Genomic DNA, 18,082 nt, shown 5'->3' with positions numbered 1-18,082 from the left:
TATTTCTCCGACGAATCACGTTTTTGCCTTTATGGCAATGATGCTCGTATACGTACTTGGCGTCGACGAAATGAACGCTATGATCGACGTTGCGTTATGCCAATACGATTCTACAACGGCGGTTCTGTGATGGTGTGGGGGTGTATATCACTTACAAGACGAAGTGATCTAGTGATCCTGCCACCTCCGGCAATGACGGGTGTTCGTTATATCAACGATATTCTACGACCACACGTTTTGCTATTAAATCGAACCTGTCGGAACTTTATTTTTATGCAGGACAACGCTCGACCTCATACGGCGAATATAACGCGACGTTTTTCTCAACGACACGCAATTAGACTGTTAAATCATCCCGCCAATAGCCCGGACTTAAATCCAATCGAGCACATTTGGGATGAAATGGAACGACGATTAAGGCGTCGCGAGGAACAGCCGCGAAATTTAGAAGAATTGGGAGAAATTTTAACGGAAATTTGACACAACATTCCGCAAGATCGTATTGCAAGATGTATAAATATGCGAAAACGCTTGCAAGCAGTAATTGATCAGAGAAAAGAAAATACACACTATTGAACACTCATGCGCGCGCACGCATACACACACACACACACACACACACACACACACACACACACACACACACAGCAGAGAGGGTTTGGAGTCATTAAATACTGCAGAAGTGACGAACTGCGGGGTCCTTATCTCTGCTGTGACACACCCACACACACACACACACACACACACACACACACACACACACGATGTGCAAAAATCCGACCGACAACCTCCACGTGGTGCACATTGGGTAATGCTAATGTCGGCGGTAGACGTCATTTTTCGGAAAAATGTACTGTAAAAAATGTATATCTTCAAAGTCTTGTAATTCGGTCAAAAAAAATCGTAGAAAAAACTTTAAAAAAAGCATTTTGTAGAGAAAATGTCATACTTTATGGCACTTGCATTGGATTTGTCGAGAAAAATTTTTTTATTAAGCTACAGGCTGTTAAATATACGTTATTTTAAGGAAAAAACAGTGTATCTTTTTTGGGTCATAGTACTAAGAAATTGACAAAATTTTTGAAAACTATTAATAGCATGTTAAAACTAAAACTTCGAGCTTTAAAATGGTTTTTTGATTTTTTGTCTACGATGATTTTTCACGGAGTACGGATATCATTTGTAAAAAATGCAGGTTTAGCTTCAAAGTTGCGTAACTCGGTCAAAAAAAATCGTAGAAAAATTTTTAAAAAAGCATTTTGTAGATAAAATGTTGTAGTTTATGAAATTTTACTTGAATTATTCGAAAAAAAATTTGTTGGTCGATCTGCAAAGTGTCAAACATACAAAATTTTAACGAACAAAACAAGGTGTGCTTTTTTACTGCGTAAGACAAGGAAATTAAAATAATTTTGAAAATCTGCTAGTAGAACGTTAAAGCTCGATCTTCAAGCTTCAAAATACTTTTTTTATTTTTTACCTACGATGATTTTTCACCGAGTTACAGTCATTTGAAAATAGCCTAATTTTTGGTGTCTGGAAAGTGTTCCCTATTTTTTTTTGAGTAGTGTATATGTTACAGTAAATTTGATTAATCGGTTATATTACACATAATAACCGGTTATTATGAATAATTCCCAATTTGTTTGAATAATATGATAAATAAAAGTAAGTAAATCAAATTTACCGGTTATTATACGTAATTCGCAATGCCAAACGATTATTTCAATAAATCTCATTTTATTTTCTCGGCAGTCTGAGGGTGTTTTCCAACAACAAAATACAGTCAAACACTGTGACAGTGTTACATAGTATCGACTTGTAGATAAAGTACTACTTGGCTTTTTTTATTTCACTTTTAATTTCAACGTTACATTTGGGAGGGCCCCAGCTGCCTACAAATCTATAGTGTCAATAGCCAATGCACATTTACCCCTAATTTTTTCGTACACAAAAATTTAAATCCACAAAATTTGTCGTACACAAAAATTTCTACCTATAGTTCGGTAGCCTGCAAGCTCTAATGTGCACAAATATTAAATTAAAAAATTAATGTACGTTAGCACACATGACATTATTGCGCACAAATCACATAACACACAAAATTTTTGCCTACAGTTCGATAGCCTACAAGTTGAATTCCGTACAAATATTAAATTAAGAGACGAACGTACGTTGGCACACACGCACGCACGCGCGCACGCACACGAAGGAAGGTACAAGACCTATAGTCTACCCTCTTGCACCCCCCTCCGTGTGTGTGCGCGCGCGCGCGCGTAAATAAAATATATTTATCCATTTATACGAGTATACTTTATTTCACAATGCGAAACAATGCATCTGTAGACCTCGTTTCGCTCGCAAGGGCAGGGGAGGGGGCGGGTAAGGTGGACCTCGTTTCGCATGGAAAATCGTAAATCCATGTGGAACAGTACATTTGTAGACCTCGTTTCGTTTAATTAATTTGGACATTTTTGCTTTCATCAAATTTACCAAAACGATTATTATGCATATTAACCAGTTATTATGTATAATAACCGTATTCATCAAATTTACCGTAGCATATACAATACTGGTATAAAATTGCTAATAAAATTATTTCAGTATTTAGTCCCTACTTCCTATTTATTATTTTAAAAATTATGTGCCAAAAGTGTCTACTTAATTATATTTATTGACTGCTTTAAAGTACAGTACTCAGAACAACAATGAATAAAATTTGTTTGTCTCAACATGTCCATTAAATTTTCAACTGTGTAAAAAAACTACATAAAATAGATACTTCACATAAATTGAAAGATTAGTGTATTGATTTTTGTATCTATTTTTGAAAATAGATTTTAAGTAAAATTATCAGATAAAATCTAAATAAGATAAGAATAAATATCTTGAAATAAACATATTTACAGGATTGTAATGTCTTTGAAACAAATAATATACAAAAATTTGTAAACACCTTTTCTTATATCTTCTGGCCAGTTTTGGAATCAGTTTCTCTTTTGCAGAGATGAAAGCTACTTCTAGTTTTCCCAGATATCGAGCCCATAATTGTAATACTGTTATCTTTATATCAGCTGATATACCGAGCTCAATAAACTCATTTGTCAAACCTATTAAAACAAAATTATATAATTCCCAGGACGTCCATTCGAGCACCTCACCTACATCTAAGAAAAGAGAGATATTAGAGAAGTCTGTTTCACTCATGGCTTGAGAAAAGAGTAATTATTTAGAACTCTTCACTTCACCTCCAATTTCAATAAAATTAGACTCATTCGATACGTTTTCACATGAAATAAAAGAATCTGGCAGGAAGTGTCAGACTACTCCATGAATCGAGATATCAAGCGTTGAAGTTGACGATTATTGAGGTTAGAAAACCTACTATATCGGCTAAGAATCTACGCACAATAGAGAAATATAAGATATTAGAAATAAGAATTAAAAATTTAGTATCAGTTTTCTCAATGAATATTAAATATAATCAACACTGGATACGAATAAAACATAAGACATGTCGTACAAAATACAATATTTTTTATCTATAATATTCATTGAGGAAACTGATCCTAAAATTTTAATGCCTAAGATCTACTATTCCTCTATTGTATGCAGGTTCTTAATGTAACAACTTGAGCATGCGCTGTGTATGTGCTGCACTAGAAGTGTGCAAAATTTAAAATTATAAGTATTTATCCAGAAATCGAGAAATAATTGCAAAATATTTAGAATTATTAAATGAAACAAAATTGAATCAAATTTTTGGATTTTTCGAATCCGTTTTCTATCCGTAATCCATTTGAATCAATAGTTACGGATTTGCTATTTGCTTTCTGTATCTTATTCAATGTACATAAAAGTAAAACATATGACCTATTCATTTAAATCCGTAATTGTGAATTAGTTATTTGCTTTAGGTGTCATATTCAATGTATGCACATACAATGCAATAAACGTGCGACCAATTCGTTTGAATCTGTAATTGTGGATTGGGCATTTGCTTTTGTTATCATGTTCAATATTCAATGCAATGAACGTACGTCCATTATCGTTTGAATCCATAATTGTGAATTGGCCATTTGCTTTTGGTATAATATTCAATGTACAATGCAATGAATTATATTTAACTCAACAACTACTCTAACAGCATAACCATCCATATGTCAATTATAAATCAACTTTTCTAAGTCAGGCTTTCAGAGTTAACTGCAAGTGGACTTTGCATAGACGTCTGCAGACGTCTTTCAAATGTTGATTTTAAGACATCTAGAAAAAGGCACCTGTGGTCCTGTAATCCTGTGTGCATCATGTATTGTTGAGAAACAAAAATATTCATATCAATAGAAATATGAAGAAACCTCGATCTAGATCCCAATGAGCAAACAATATTTTTTAATTGGTTTTTAATAAAAATTTTTTCATATTTAATTATTGTATTATATTAATATATATTTTCTAATTGCATTCTTATTTAAACAAATAACAGAAAAGTTATTCCAGATGCCATTCTGCATTTGTAAAATTTAAAAAAACTATAATTTTATATTTGTTTATATAAATAATGGGCTTTAATTATACATATATTATATTTAATTTTTTTATATTAACCTGATCTATCAGTTATATACACATATCAGCATTAAGTGTTTACAGGTCATCAGGAGGGATCAATTCGCAACAATCACGGAGGTCAAGCAAGGTTCACCGGAGTCGCGACTTGGATAGGGGAACGCTTGAAAATTTCCGAAAAAAAAAATTCCTAAAAAATGGAATTGTTTTTGCAAAAATTGTTTTTAAAAATATTACAAAAATGTTGTTTTGCTTACGTAGATTCCATTTGAAAGATCCATGTGAAAAAATGCAATAAATTATATTTAACTAGAGATATAGGAAATGGATTCAATGTGTTCAATTTCTATAAAATTCCATATCTTTTTCGCGGATTCAGAAACTTGATTCATATAAATTTATCCAATCTAATCATTTGTCGTTTACTGGATAATTATATAAAATATTTGCATAGTTAAAATATGATAATGTTAAAATCTTTTGCCTTACTAAATTTATAAGTCTCATATACTAAAAATAAAAACTTAGTAAAACTTAATTTTGTTGTAAAGCAGACATCTTTTACCTGCTTTAATTTAATATATTTTATACTTGCCAGTTTAGTAAGGTGAAAGATTTTAGCAATAGTATTATGAAATATTACAAAATCTATGTGGAACAGTACAGTTACAATCCTCATTTTGCCCCTAAGGGGAGGGGGGGGATAAATTTCACTGTGTATCAAAAGTGACAAACCCATGTGGAACAGAATAATCATAGGACCTTGTTTCGCCCCTAAGTAAAGAAGGGAGTGACTTCACTTTGTATGGAAAGTCGCAAACCCATGTGGAACAGAACAATACATTTCATAAAATTATTGCTAAAATCTTTCATCTTTACCAAACTGATAAGTATAAATGTATTAAATTAAAGCAAGCAACAGATGTCTGCTTTACAACAAAATTAACTTTTACTAAATTTTCTTTGTTAGTATATGATACTCATAAATTATATATAAAATACACTATATTTAAAATATGATGTTAAAATCTTCCATCTTACTAATTTATAAGTCTTATATATTAAAAAATATAATTTAGTAAAAATTAATTTTATTGTAAAGCAGACAGTTGTTGCCTACTTTAATCTGTTTTATACTCATTAATTCAGTAAAATAAAAGATTTCAGCAATAATTTTGTGAAATGTTATTTTGCTATACCTTGCATAGGAGCCTTTGCTAATTTTTACTAAGTTTACATTTTTAGTATATGATAGACTCATCAATTTAGTAAGACAAAATTTCAATGTTATCATATTTTAACTATACAAGTATATTTTATATAATTAAAACAGTATAATTTCAAATTTTGCACTTTCTAGCACGATACAATGAGGTGCATTAAGATCATTCTACAACAGCAGAAGTAGTGGATTAAGGAGTAAGCATTAGACATAGGCTATAAAATTAAGAAGTTCTTATGGCCAAGTGTCCATAGCAACGTATAATAAAAGTTATAATAAGTCAATCGCACTAGTTTTCATATTATTATTGAGCTGTCATTAGCTGAGAGTAAGAGTAGATCATAGGAAATGGCCTTTACCCATTTGCTTACTCCGACATTACTCCTTAATTCAATATTACTACCATCATTGTAGACAGACCTTTAATGAGGTCCTTTTTCTATATAGAAACTCCAGCAATTTAACCAATCATTTGTTGTCATTGGCTTAGTAAGTTCATCTGATGGGCTAAAATTGCTGACTTTTGCACTAGCTACACCAAAAAAGGATCTCATTAATGCACATACATACACAGCGCCTAGCTTATTACATTACGTTGAGATGACAAATTTTTTAACCTAAACCTGAACAATCATTAACATTAACAATTGATCTCAATTTGCAGGGCAGTTCAATACTTTTTTCCACCAAATCCTTTCATTTCGCTCAAAATCGCGTTGAATGAGCTTAATTTCATCAAAATTAGGAGGTAAAATGGAGATCTAAATTATCAAATATACTTCTAACATCAAAGCATAATTACAGTTGCTTGATAGTACAAATGCTTTGAAACGTTTCATTGACCAATTAAAATAAAGAATTTTACAAATTGATAAATTAAAGAATGTATTTTTAGCATCTATAGTATCAAGTGAACTGTAGCCTACACTAATCATGATAATACATTAAACTGAAATGTGTTTATTTATCAATATGTATTGGTTTGTATTGTCTTCTTCCAAAATGTATAAAAATAAACCTGTTTTGTCATTTTTAACACGATGGATTTTCGTTTTTCGCAACCTTGCAGTACTTTCTATGGGTAGTTCCAGCTCTACCTCTTCTCCAACATCCTAAGCAAATTAAAAGTTGAAATTATAGTATTAGTACTTTTCAAGATACTCATATTATAAATAAAAACTTTACCTGGCTTTGCGTTTGACATATCGTACAAAAGAAATAACCGGATGCTTTATAAAAATCGCTATAGCCACAAATTCCACACTTCAGCATTTTTCTTGATTTGTTTGAAATCAAATTACACAAAACACTCAGTTCAGTTAAATTATTGGTACCCGTCCCCACAGTTATAGGAACGTTACGACTATGGCTCAATGCACACAGGACGCGTCAACGCGTTACGCGTGGCGAATAGCCAATCATTCTTTTGCTTTCTTATTTCTTGTCATAAAAACGAAAAAATGATTGGCTATTCGCCACGCGTAACGCGTTGACGCATCCTGTGTGCATTGAGCCTATGGCTGCGTTCAGCAGACTCAACAGTTTAGTGAGCGCTTGCTGTTATTGGTGTATTCTTCTAAATCTAAAGTCTAAATCTAAAAGTCTGATTGGATGATCTAGAAGAATATCTCAACATGTTGAGTCTGCTGAACGCAGTCTATTGGCTCTGGCAGACCAGCGCGATTTGCGACACGCGACGCGCGATTATCCAATAGGCGTACAGTCGTGAGCTAAAAGGTTGCAACCTTTGACTATATAAATATGGACTGCTAGTTGGCTCTTTTAGGCTGTAAGAATAGAGTCCCTAGAAGTAGAGAGTCTGGACATTTGCCCCTAAAATGTCGGTGATGAATATGTCAGTGTATGTATGTGAGCTTTATGTGTGTGTATGTTTATCATTGTGTGCACTTGAACGTATTGTATACTGTTATCGCATTGGCTAAAGAGGATTAAACAGGGATCCGTATTGGTGCTGCCATTTTAGGTGCACAGTCACGTGCATCCAATCACGTGGAATCCACAAATGTCCAGACTCTCTACTTCTAGGGACTCTAGTAAGAAACATCTACAGCGCCATCATCTCCTAAGCGACGATTTCCAGTATAAAATAACATATGGTGTGGTGTGTGGCTTTTATACGCGACAGTAATAAACATTTGTACGATTGAGTGATATACTACTATAGTATTATATTGTTTTATAAATGGTTGTAAATCAACCAAATATAAAAGTGTAAAGGAGAAACACATTCCTGTACCATTTTTTGGGTAAGTTATCAGTTAATTGCATTGTAACCTAAACTTTTTAATTTTTAAATTAAAAAGTAATTTTAAATTAAAAAATAAATTAAAAATGAGAAATATAATTCCTACAATGATTCAAGAAACATTAAGAAATCTAAGATTAGATACATTATTTATTAACTTTGACACACATATTAAAGATCTAGAAATATTAGAGAATCACAAATACGTAATAATAAAATTAATTATTACGTATTATTCGAACGTTAAATTAGCTTATGAATGTAAAATAATTACGTTGAATGAACGCAAAGACTTCATAAAACGTAATTTAATTAAAACTGTTATTTTCAGCGGGCAATAATTTATACTGTACACTTTATTACCCGAAAATGACGGTTCTCTAATGAGGCTTTCTTTTATTTATATGACATCACTTATTTGTTTTTATTTTTAATTACTTTCTATTTTTTGCTTTATATATTTTATTATTTTATATATATATATAAATATATATATATATATATATATATATATATATATATATATATATTAATTATATAATTTTTTATATATATCTTTAATAATAAAATGTGTATATTTTATATTTATTTTCTTTTAATTTAGTGAAATTAATTCTTATTTTACAGAAATATAATCGCACATTTTGGAGTGAACGTATAAATTCAAAGCAATATATTGTATTCCGTCTCTTTCTTTTCTGATTTTCTACTATTGCTGTCTCGCTTTTTTGTTTCACATTTCTGCCATTTAGGAGATGGAAGCGTTGCAGATCTTTCTTACACGAAAACATAGGAAAGTGGAGGGGTACTAGCAGTCCATATTTATATAGTCAAAGGTTGCAACACATTTTCTTCGATGATTAGATGATTCGATGCTTAATTGGTTGGATCCACAGGTAAAAACCAATGACGTTCGCCGTTCGATGAGCAAGTCTACATTCCAAAAACCATCGAAGAAAATGTGTTGCAACCTTTTAGCTCACGACTGTACGTCTTTTCAAAAAATTGTAAACGCCTATTGGATAATCGTGCGTCGCGTGTCGCAAATCGCGTTGGTCTGCCAGAGCCATATGACTGCGTGCAATAGTACTGTGCGCTATCGGAACCTTCCCAGAGATAATGACCTCAGTGAAGTTAGCCGGGCAACTTCAACGTATCGAACTTTAATTAATTGCATTTGTTTGGTGGTCGTTTGGTTGTCTTTGGTAGTCTAGTCCGATCGTTTGGTGGTTAGTCGTTTTCCTGTAAAATAAAGAAGTAATTTTCGGTGTGAAGTTAGCCGGACAATTTTTATTTTTCAACCGATTTAACTCAAAACAGGGCTCATTCGACGCGGAATCGTTTGGTGATCACGAATATCGCGATGAAAACGTTTGGTGGTCAATCGTTTTCCCGGAAAATAGAAAAAACCGTACGCTTACGCCATGGGTTGCATGAAAACATGACCTAAGCTGTGTAATTTGGTGGATAAATATTATTTTTCAACCGATTGAACTCAAACAGGGCTCATTCGACGCGGAATCGTTTGGTGGTCACGAATATCGCGATGAAAACGTTTGGTGGTCAATCGTTTTCCCGGAAAATAGAAAAAACCGTACGCTTACGCCATGGGTTGCATGAAAACATGACCTAAGCTGTGTAATTTGGTGGATAAATATTATTTTTCAACCGATTGAACTCAAACAGGGCTCATTCGACGCGGAATCGTTTGGTGGTCACGAATATCGCGATGAAAACGTTTGGTGGTCAATCGTTTTTCCGGAAAATAGAAAAAACCGTACGCTTACGCCATGGGTTGCATGAAAACGTGACCTAAGCTGTGTAATTTGGTGGATAAATATTATTTTTCAACCGATTTAACTCAAACAGGGCTCATTCGACGCGGAATCGTTTGGTGGTCACGAATATCGCGATGATACAAAATTTTGTATGGCAAGAACGCATAAAGCCCGTATCAGACTACGCATTGAAGATTGAGATTGAAGATTAAAGATTGAGTTCTGGCCAATCAAAATAAAAGGAGTTAAAATTTCCTTGTTTTGATTGGTCAAATTTCAATCTTTAATCTTCAATCTCAATCTTCAATGCGTAGTCTGATACGGCCTTAATTGCACACGAGTTGATGATGAAATATATCGTGACGGCCGGAGCAATAACTTACTGGCTGATTCACATCGCGTCCTGGGTACCTATTTTTGAAATCGTTCGTTATGAAACGAATCGTTTATGAACAAAAAAGTGGGCATATGGGTTTTGTACATATATTTTTCAACAAAACAGTTGACCACCAAACGATTCCGCGTCGAATGAGCCCTGTTTGAGTTAAATCGGTTGAAAAATAAAAATTGTCCGGCTAACTTCACACCGAAAATTACTTCTTTATTTTACAGGAAAACGACTAACCACCAAATGATCGGACTAGACTACCAAAGACCACCAAACGACCACCAAACGAATGCAATTAATTAAAGTTCGATACGTTGAAGTTGCTCGGCTAACTTCACTGAGGTGAAAATTGGATTCGACGTAACGCTAATAACGTAAAAAACGTAAAGTAACTAGGCGGAAGCTGATGTTCTAGTAAAACAATATCATTGGTCGGCGCAAGTTACGCTTACGCAAGTTACGCCCCATGTGACGGCACCCTTAATCGTGAACTGCGAGTATGTAGAAAGTGGTGACTTCTCATTTTGGAAAATTTCGCCATGGACACAATCAAAGTCCTTGGGTGTACACCCATGGAATTTGATTCTGACCTTGGAGAAATTTTCCAAATTAAAAAGTCGATATCTTTCTATATACTTACAGTTTATGATTAACGTAACGACCAATAAGCTCTAGTTGTTACATTAATCATAAACTGCGTGTATGTAGAAAGTGGTGACTTCTCAGTTTAGAAAATTTCCTCATGGACAGAATCAAATTTCGTGGGTGTACAGTCGTGTTCATTATAATTGCGACACTTTTTCTTCGATGGTTTTTGGAATGTAGCCTTGCTCATCGAGCGACGAACGTAATTGGTTAGATCCACAAGTAAGAACCAATCACGTTCTCAGCTCTCGTTATAGTTGCGCGTTCAGAAACGCATCTAAGAAAAAGTGTCACAACTATAATGAACACGACTGTACACCCAAGGACTTTGATTCTGTCCATGGGGAAATTTTCCAAACTGAGAAGTCGCTATCTTTCTACATACTTACAGTTCATGATTAACGTAACGACCAATAAAATCTAGTCGTTACATTAATCATAAACTGAAAGTATGTAGAAAATGGTGACTTCTCAGTTTGGAAAATTTCCCCATGGACAGAATCAAATTCCGTGGGTATACAGTCGTGTTCATTATAGTTGTGACACTTTTTCTTAGATGCGTTTCTGAACGCGCAACTATAACGAGAGCTGAGAACGTGATTGGTTCTTACTTCTGGATCTAACCAATTACGTTCGCCGCTCGATGAGCAAGGCTACATTCCAAAAACCATCGAAGAAAAAGTGTTGCAATTGTAATGAATACGACTGTATAGTCGTGAGCTAAAAGGCTGCAACACATTTTCTTCGATGGTTTTTGGAATGTAGACTTGTTTATCGACCGGCCAACGTAATTGGGTCTTACCTGTGAATCCAACCAATTACTTTTGCCGATTAATGAGCAAGTCTACATTCCAAAAAATCATTGAAGAAAATGTGTTGCAACCTTTTAGCTCACGACTATACACCCACGAAATTTGATTCTGTCCATGAGGAAATTTTCTAAATTGAGAAGTCACCAGTTTCTACATACTCGCAGTTTATGATTAATGAAACGCCTAGAGCTTATTGGTCGGTATGTTAATCATGAACTGTAAGTATGTAGAAAGATAGCGACTTCTCAGTTTGAAAAATTTCCTCATGGACAGAATCAAAGTCCTTGGGCTGCGTTCAGATTCTCCACCCGGTGAGTGATCTCTGGGTGACTGGGTAAATGGGCGGAGCTAATGAAAAGCTCCCTAGTGGTTTATGGAATCTAAACGCACTCTCAAACGTTGGGTGTGTTTAGCAAATAACGCTGAGAAATAGTAACATAAATATCTCAGATTCAGAATAAATTACATAATAAATTAAGATAAACGATAAAGATAATACATAAATATTTTACTATGAATATTTTTATCAATATAACTAAAGTAGATGAAAATTAAATGTTAGTAGAATAGGACGAATCAATTTAAACAATGAAAATAAATTTTTATTTTAACAAATTAGATTAAGATATATATTGCGCATATCATTTATTATATGTATAGGCTTGTTTTCTATTCCTGCATTAGACTGCACTGGAACGTTCCTTCTTGTTTTTACTAACTTTCAAATATATATCTATTTCACTTTAAGTGCACACTAATTCAGGGAGTTCAGAAACAAAAAACAAACAGTATATTTTATTAGTATCAGAAAATATTTAATAATACTAAAAATCTTTAACATACTAATCTCAAATATAAATATTTATATAACGGTTTTGTGAGACTGTAGACCAAGAAACCTTACATTAATAGAATAAAAGATTAATATTTATTAATCTGTAATTACATAAACAGAATAATAAACAAAACGTTTAAACTTTACTTGGTTATTAACGTTTTTCTTTATTATATTTATACATTTTAATTTTTATTTACTATAATATTTTAAATTAAATTTATTTTTTTATTTTAAATTTGTTTTAAATATATGAGCTTATCACAAATATATAGAAATTTTTATAGCGATACATTTTGGAATGCACCTTTACGTCACCCACCCGTTTCACCCGGCTCAAGGACAAATGTGGTTTTTCCACTCTCTCGGGATAGATAGAGTGATAAAGTGAACGACCCACCTAATGTCCGGTAGGGGCACTCTAAAGGAATCAGGGAGTCGATTGCGTATTCCAAAACCTAGTGAAAATGGTAAAAGTGAGCTCTCACTCGATTGGCTACTTTTCACCGTAGTGGAAATGCGACATTTCTCACGTGACATTGCTCGGCAAGTATTTTGATGTCGAGTTCAATCAAACTGTGTCGAATTTGGTCGAGTTTGCGGAGTCTTGTATTGTTGTGCAGAATGGAGTACCTTTTACTTTTTATCGATCAAGAGGAAAATGCGAATTAGAAAAAGAATTAGAAAAAGAAATTTAAATTTATTAAGAAAGAGACTGAGAGATACTCAGGATACATTCGATATTCTAGATAATATATTCTAGATAATACATTGTAAAATTGTATAAAGTATATAAATAAATTAATAATTATATAAGTATATAAATAATAAATAACAATAAATAAATAATAAGATATAAATAATATAAGTATATATTGTAAATCAATTATGCAATATTTACGCACCGTTTTTTTTTAATTGATATCTTACTCGGAACACGCGTCGTCAACAGGAGGGACTTTGAGATTATTGGAGATTAAAGCCTGCCGCAGACGATACGTTTTTTCTTACGGGATTGCTTACGTGCTCCTATACTGGCAGTCTTACGTGCTCCCGTACTGGAAATGGGTAGCTTACGGGCTACGCTACTGGCTCGCGTACTGGATTTTCGTAATAGATCATGTCCTATTTTTCTTACGTGATTCTGTACTGGTTTATTGTGAAAGCCAATCAAGACGCAGTCTGTATAGGTTATACTGGGTTATACCAGGTTATACTGTCGAAGTGTTGTCAAAGTTCAAACGTGGATTCATTTCGCAAACATGACGTTGTGTAAAAATGAAAATACTTCAAAATAGTCCAAAAAAAGTATTTTATGTTTAATAGAGGCCTACTAATAGGAACCATGTTTATATGCGATAAACACATCAAATTACCATAATAAGCACAGTAAAAATAAGGCATTAAAGAATGTATTGACTGTCGACTCCATAAACGTCGGCGATATTTATTTTGTTGTCGCAATTTTTCAATAATTAAAAATAACGCAATAGCAATTTTACGACAATGTACACCCAAGGACTTTGGTTCTGTCCATGGGGAAATTTTCCAAACTGAGAAGTCGCTATCTTTCTACATACTTACACTTCATGATTAACGTAACGACCAATAAGCTCTAGTCGTTTCATTAATCATGAACTGCGAGTATGTAGAAAGTGGTGACTTCTCAGTTTGGAAAATTTCCCCATGGACAGAATCAAAGTCCTTGGGTGTACAACTGTTGCAATAATTTCATCCATCTCATCTATCTCATCCATATTTAAGCGTGCCGCTTCTATGAAACAAATTTCAGTTGCTCAGCCCGTACGAAAACTCACACCGTGTGAAGCCACGGCCAGTAGCACTGCCAGTACCATTGCCCGTACGGTAGCAAGTAAGAAAATCCAGTTAGAAATCCAGTAAGAAAAAACGTATCGTCTGCGGCAGGCTTAACTCAGAGACGATGCACCGTTTTTTAAAGGTTATGTGAAGTTTTCTACCATTTCTCGCACTCGCATTTGTGATTTTCACTCACGTGAGCATAGGGATATCGCATTTTCACTATGCTCATAGCCAATCGCGCGTATTTTTTCAATCATATGAGATGAAAATACGAGAAGTGAGAAAAGTCGACAAAGATACACAATCGACCCCCTGAACGCTCTTTAGGTGCCTGGGTGCACTCGGGTGGGGAATCTGAACGCAGCCTTGGGTGTACATACACCCACGGAATTTGATTCTGTCCATGGGGAAATTTTCCAAACTGAGAAGTCACCATCTTTCTCAATACTCACAGCCCATGATTAACGTAACGTCACAGCTTATAGGGCCTCGCACATAAAATGCATAACATAACATAAGCACAACATAAGACCGATAGACCAATGAGCATCCAGTATAAAGTCGCCATATTGAGTTACATAACATTTTCATTGGTCCGACGGTCTTATGTTTTGCTTATGTTATGTTATGCATTTCATGTGCGAGGCCCTTAAGAGGATGCTATAGTGACCGAAGAACTTCCTCGACGTCGGCATTGCAGATTATTTTTCGAGGGAGACCAGGCTATCGCTCTTTGTCCAACGCATAGATCTGTCTTTGTTTTGTGGCATTCTTACACTCTTTCACTTACACTATTTATTATTACACTTACACTTTCTACACTTGTTACTTAGCAACACACTAAACATCTTTTGTTAAAAACATTTACTTCTTTATTAATATATTGTCTGTCAAGGAATGAACACGTTTATAATAAATATCTTTCAATCTCGAATAAATCTAGTGATTTATACATTAAGTCGCTACATTTTTTGGTGACCCCGACGTGATCACGGTGTGAGCTGAAATATCTCTTGACGCGGGAAGTTTGATTTCCGAAGTGCCATTTGGTGTCTACAAGAATCTTCGAATTTTGATTTCTGGATCGTCTTGGTTCTTCTCTGGAAGCATCAGTTTAATAAAATGCCTGTGGACAGAACTCCTGTTAAATCTGAGTCAACTCCGTCAACTTCTACTACTTCAGCGTCAACCGTAAGCCTACAAGAACAGGTCGGAACAGAGATTTTAAATTTATCTTCTGGTTTTGAACATCAGTCATCGGGTGAGTCCACTCAGATCCATTCAAATGAATTTCGCCTTTTGAAACTTCCAACCTTTTGGCATAAACAACCTAAGCTGTGGTTTGCTCAGATTGAGAGTGAATTTACTGTATACCGTATCCGTTCTGAGGATATTAAATATAGTTCAGTTATTCGTCATCTTGATGAACAAGCGTTAGTCGCGATTTCGGAGATTGTTGAAAATCCGCCTGAAATTGATAAATATAATCAGTTAAAGAAAGCACTCATTCATCGTTTCACGGATTCTGAAGAAAAACGTTTGAGACAATTATTAGCTGGTATTGAGTTAAATGACAAAAAGCCTTCAGAACTTTTACGTGAAATCCGTCAATTATCCGGTGGTTCTTTAGCAGATAACATTTTACATTCGATTTGGCTACAACGTTTACCATATAAAGTTCAAGCGACTCTTGCAGTGGTTGAAAATGTACCTTTAGTCAAGCTCTCGGAACTCGCGGATAAAATAGTTGAACGTGATACTGGTTTTCAAGTCGCGGAAGTTAATACGCAATCAACCTCTAAACAATCTGATTTTGCTGATTTGGAACAAAGAATCGCTGCGCTTGAAGTATCTCATCGTCGTGGCAGATCTTTTAGCCGATCTAGAAGCAAATCAAAATTTAGATCAAATTCACGAAATAAAAGATCTAATTCTAAAGATCAGTCAATTTGTTTTTATCACAAAAAATTTGGTAATAAGGCAAAGAGATGTACCATTCCTTGCTTGATGTCAAAAACTCTTACCGACTCTCAGGAAAACTAGAAGCGCCGTTGAAGATTGAGGCTGCTTACAACGGTTTACCTTGTCATCGCCTCGTTATTTTTGACAAATCAACTAATTTACATTTTCTTGTTGATACTGGTGCTGATATTTCCTTAATACCTAAGAGAGTTTTGTTTAAACCATTACCAGCTAATTTTAAACTTTTTGCTGCCAATGGTACTCAAATTCATACTTATGGTTCTAAAACTCTTTCTTTGGATCTTGGCCTCAGGAGAAATTTCCGTTGGAAATTTTGCATCGCGGATATTCAACGTCCCATTTTAGGTGCAGATTTCCTTGGATATTTTAATCTCCTAGTTGACATTAAAAACAAACGCTTGGTCGACTCTGTTACTGGCCTTAAACATTTTGGAAAGATCCAAGAAGTTTCACAATTATCCATATGTACCATGTCTCCTGACTCTCCTTATCACAGGATTTTAGCGGAATTTCCTGGACTTACTCGATTTGCTCCTCTTTCTTCGGTGAAGTCTTATGGAATTGAACATCGTATCATCACGGAAGGATCTCCTAAATTTTCAGTTCCCAGAAGACTTTCTCCGGAAAAACTCAAGTTTGCCAAGGAGGAATTCAAGTTTATGATGGAACAAGGAATTTGTAGACCTTCGAGTAGTACTTGGGCAGCCCCTTTACATATGGTTCCCAAATCGGAAAATGTTTGGAGACTTTGTGGTGATTATCGTGCATTAAATTCGGCTACCATTCTTGATCGTTATCCACTGCCTCATATTCAAGATTTTACTTCTGGGCTTTATGGTAAGAATATCTTCTCCAAGATTGACTTAGTAAAAGCGTACTATCAAGTACCCGTCGCCAAAGAGGATATTCACAAGACCGCCGTTACCACACCTTTTGGACTTTTTGAATTTTTAGTCATGCCTTTTGGTCTTCGTAACGCAGCTCAAACTTTTCAAAGATTAATGAACTCACTGCTCAGTGATTTAGATTTTGTTTTTTGCTATCTTGACGACATTCTTATAGCTTCCAAAAATGAACAAGAACATATTGCCCATTTGCGCATTATTTTTGATCGTTTATTACAAGCCGGAATGTCAATTAATGTATCCAAATGTCTTTTTGGACAAAAAGAACTTTCTTTCCTTGGATACCTAGTTTCAGATCAAGGTATTAAACCTACAACAGAAAAAGTAAAATCTATTATTGATTTTCCTAAACCTAAGACAATTCATGATATGCGCAGATTTATTGGCATTATCAATTATTATCGTCGCTGTCTTAAAAATGCAGCCGAACATCAAGCTTTACTTACTGAATTTTTAAAGGATAGTCGCAAGAGAGATAGAAGAGTTATCCCTTGGAATAATGAAACTGAAACAGCCTTTCAAAATTGTAAAGAAGAACTTCTCCGAGTTACTACTCTTTCTCATCCTGCTCCACATGTTCCTTTGATTTTAACTTGTGATGCTTCTAATTTTGCTGTTGGAGCGTCTCTAGAACAAACCATTGATAATGTTAGTAAACCTATTGCATTCTTTTCTAAAAAACTTGATCAAACTCAGAAGAATTATAGCACCTATGATCGAGAACTACTTAGTATTTATTTAGCTATTAAGCACTTTAAATATTTACTTGAAGGACGTCAACTGATTATTAGAACAGATCACAAGCCTTTGATTTATGCTTTTCGGCAGAAACTTGATAAAGCATCTCCTAGACAGATC

General features: G+C 34.3%; 2 protein-coding genes and 1 long non-coding RNA gene across 4 annotated transcripts in view; 2 read left to right on the top strand and 1 right to left on the bottom strand.

Moving 5' to 3' along the window:
* The window catches only part of LOC105201074, a 45,011-nt gene extending 37,781 nt beyond the window's left edge, over positions 1 to 7,230 (bottom strand). The window contains exons 1-3 of one of the 2 annotated variants that reach the window (XM_039459212.1): positions 6,977 to 7,230; positions 6,810 to 6,903; positions 2,957 to 3,167 (exon numbers count right to left, since the gene is read on the bottom strand). In XM_039459212.1, the coding sequence (XP_039315146.1) occupies positions 2,957 to 3,167; positions 6,810 to 6,903; positions 6,977 to 7,063 (392 nt within the window). In that variant the 5' untranslated portion in view covers positions 7,064 to 7,230. The remainder of the gene's footprint in view (positions 1 to 2,956; positions 3,168 to 6,809; positions 6,904 to 6,976) is intronic. The other variant, XM_039459213.1, reaches the window with a different exon arrangement.
* Positions 3,210 to 5,058, top strand: LOC120359841. Its single transcript, XR_005576635.1, has 2 exons — positions 3,210 to 3,371; positions 4,654 to 5,058. It is a non-coding gene; the product is annotated as an uncharacterized LOC120359841 (long non-coding RNA).
* Positions 7,231 to 15,458: 8,228 nt separating the features above from the next.
* LOC120359701 lies at positions 15,459 to 16,379 on the top strand. Its single transcript, XM_039458318.1, has one exon. It carries the CDS (start codon positions 15,459 to 15,461, stop codon positions 16,377 to 16,379), a length of 921 nt encoding a protein of 306 aa, XP_039314252.1.
* The last annotated feature ends 1,703 nt before the right edge of the window (positions 16,380 to 18,082 follow it).

This window comes from Solenopsis invicta, chromosome 16 (assembly GCF_016802725.1).
Source record: "Solenopsis invicta isolate M01_SB chromosome 16, UNIL_Sinv_3.0, whole genome shotgun sequence".
NCBI classification, from domain to species: domain Eukaryota; kingdom Metazoa; phylum Arthropoda; class Insecta; order Hymenoptera; family Formicidae; genus Solenopsis; species Solenopsis invicta.
This window is presented reverse-complemented; position numbering and strand designations above follow the sequence as displayed.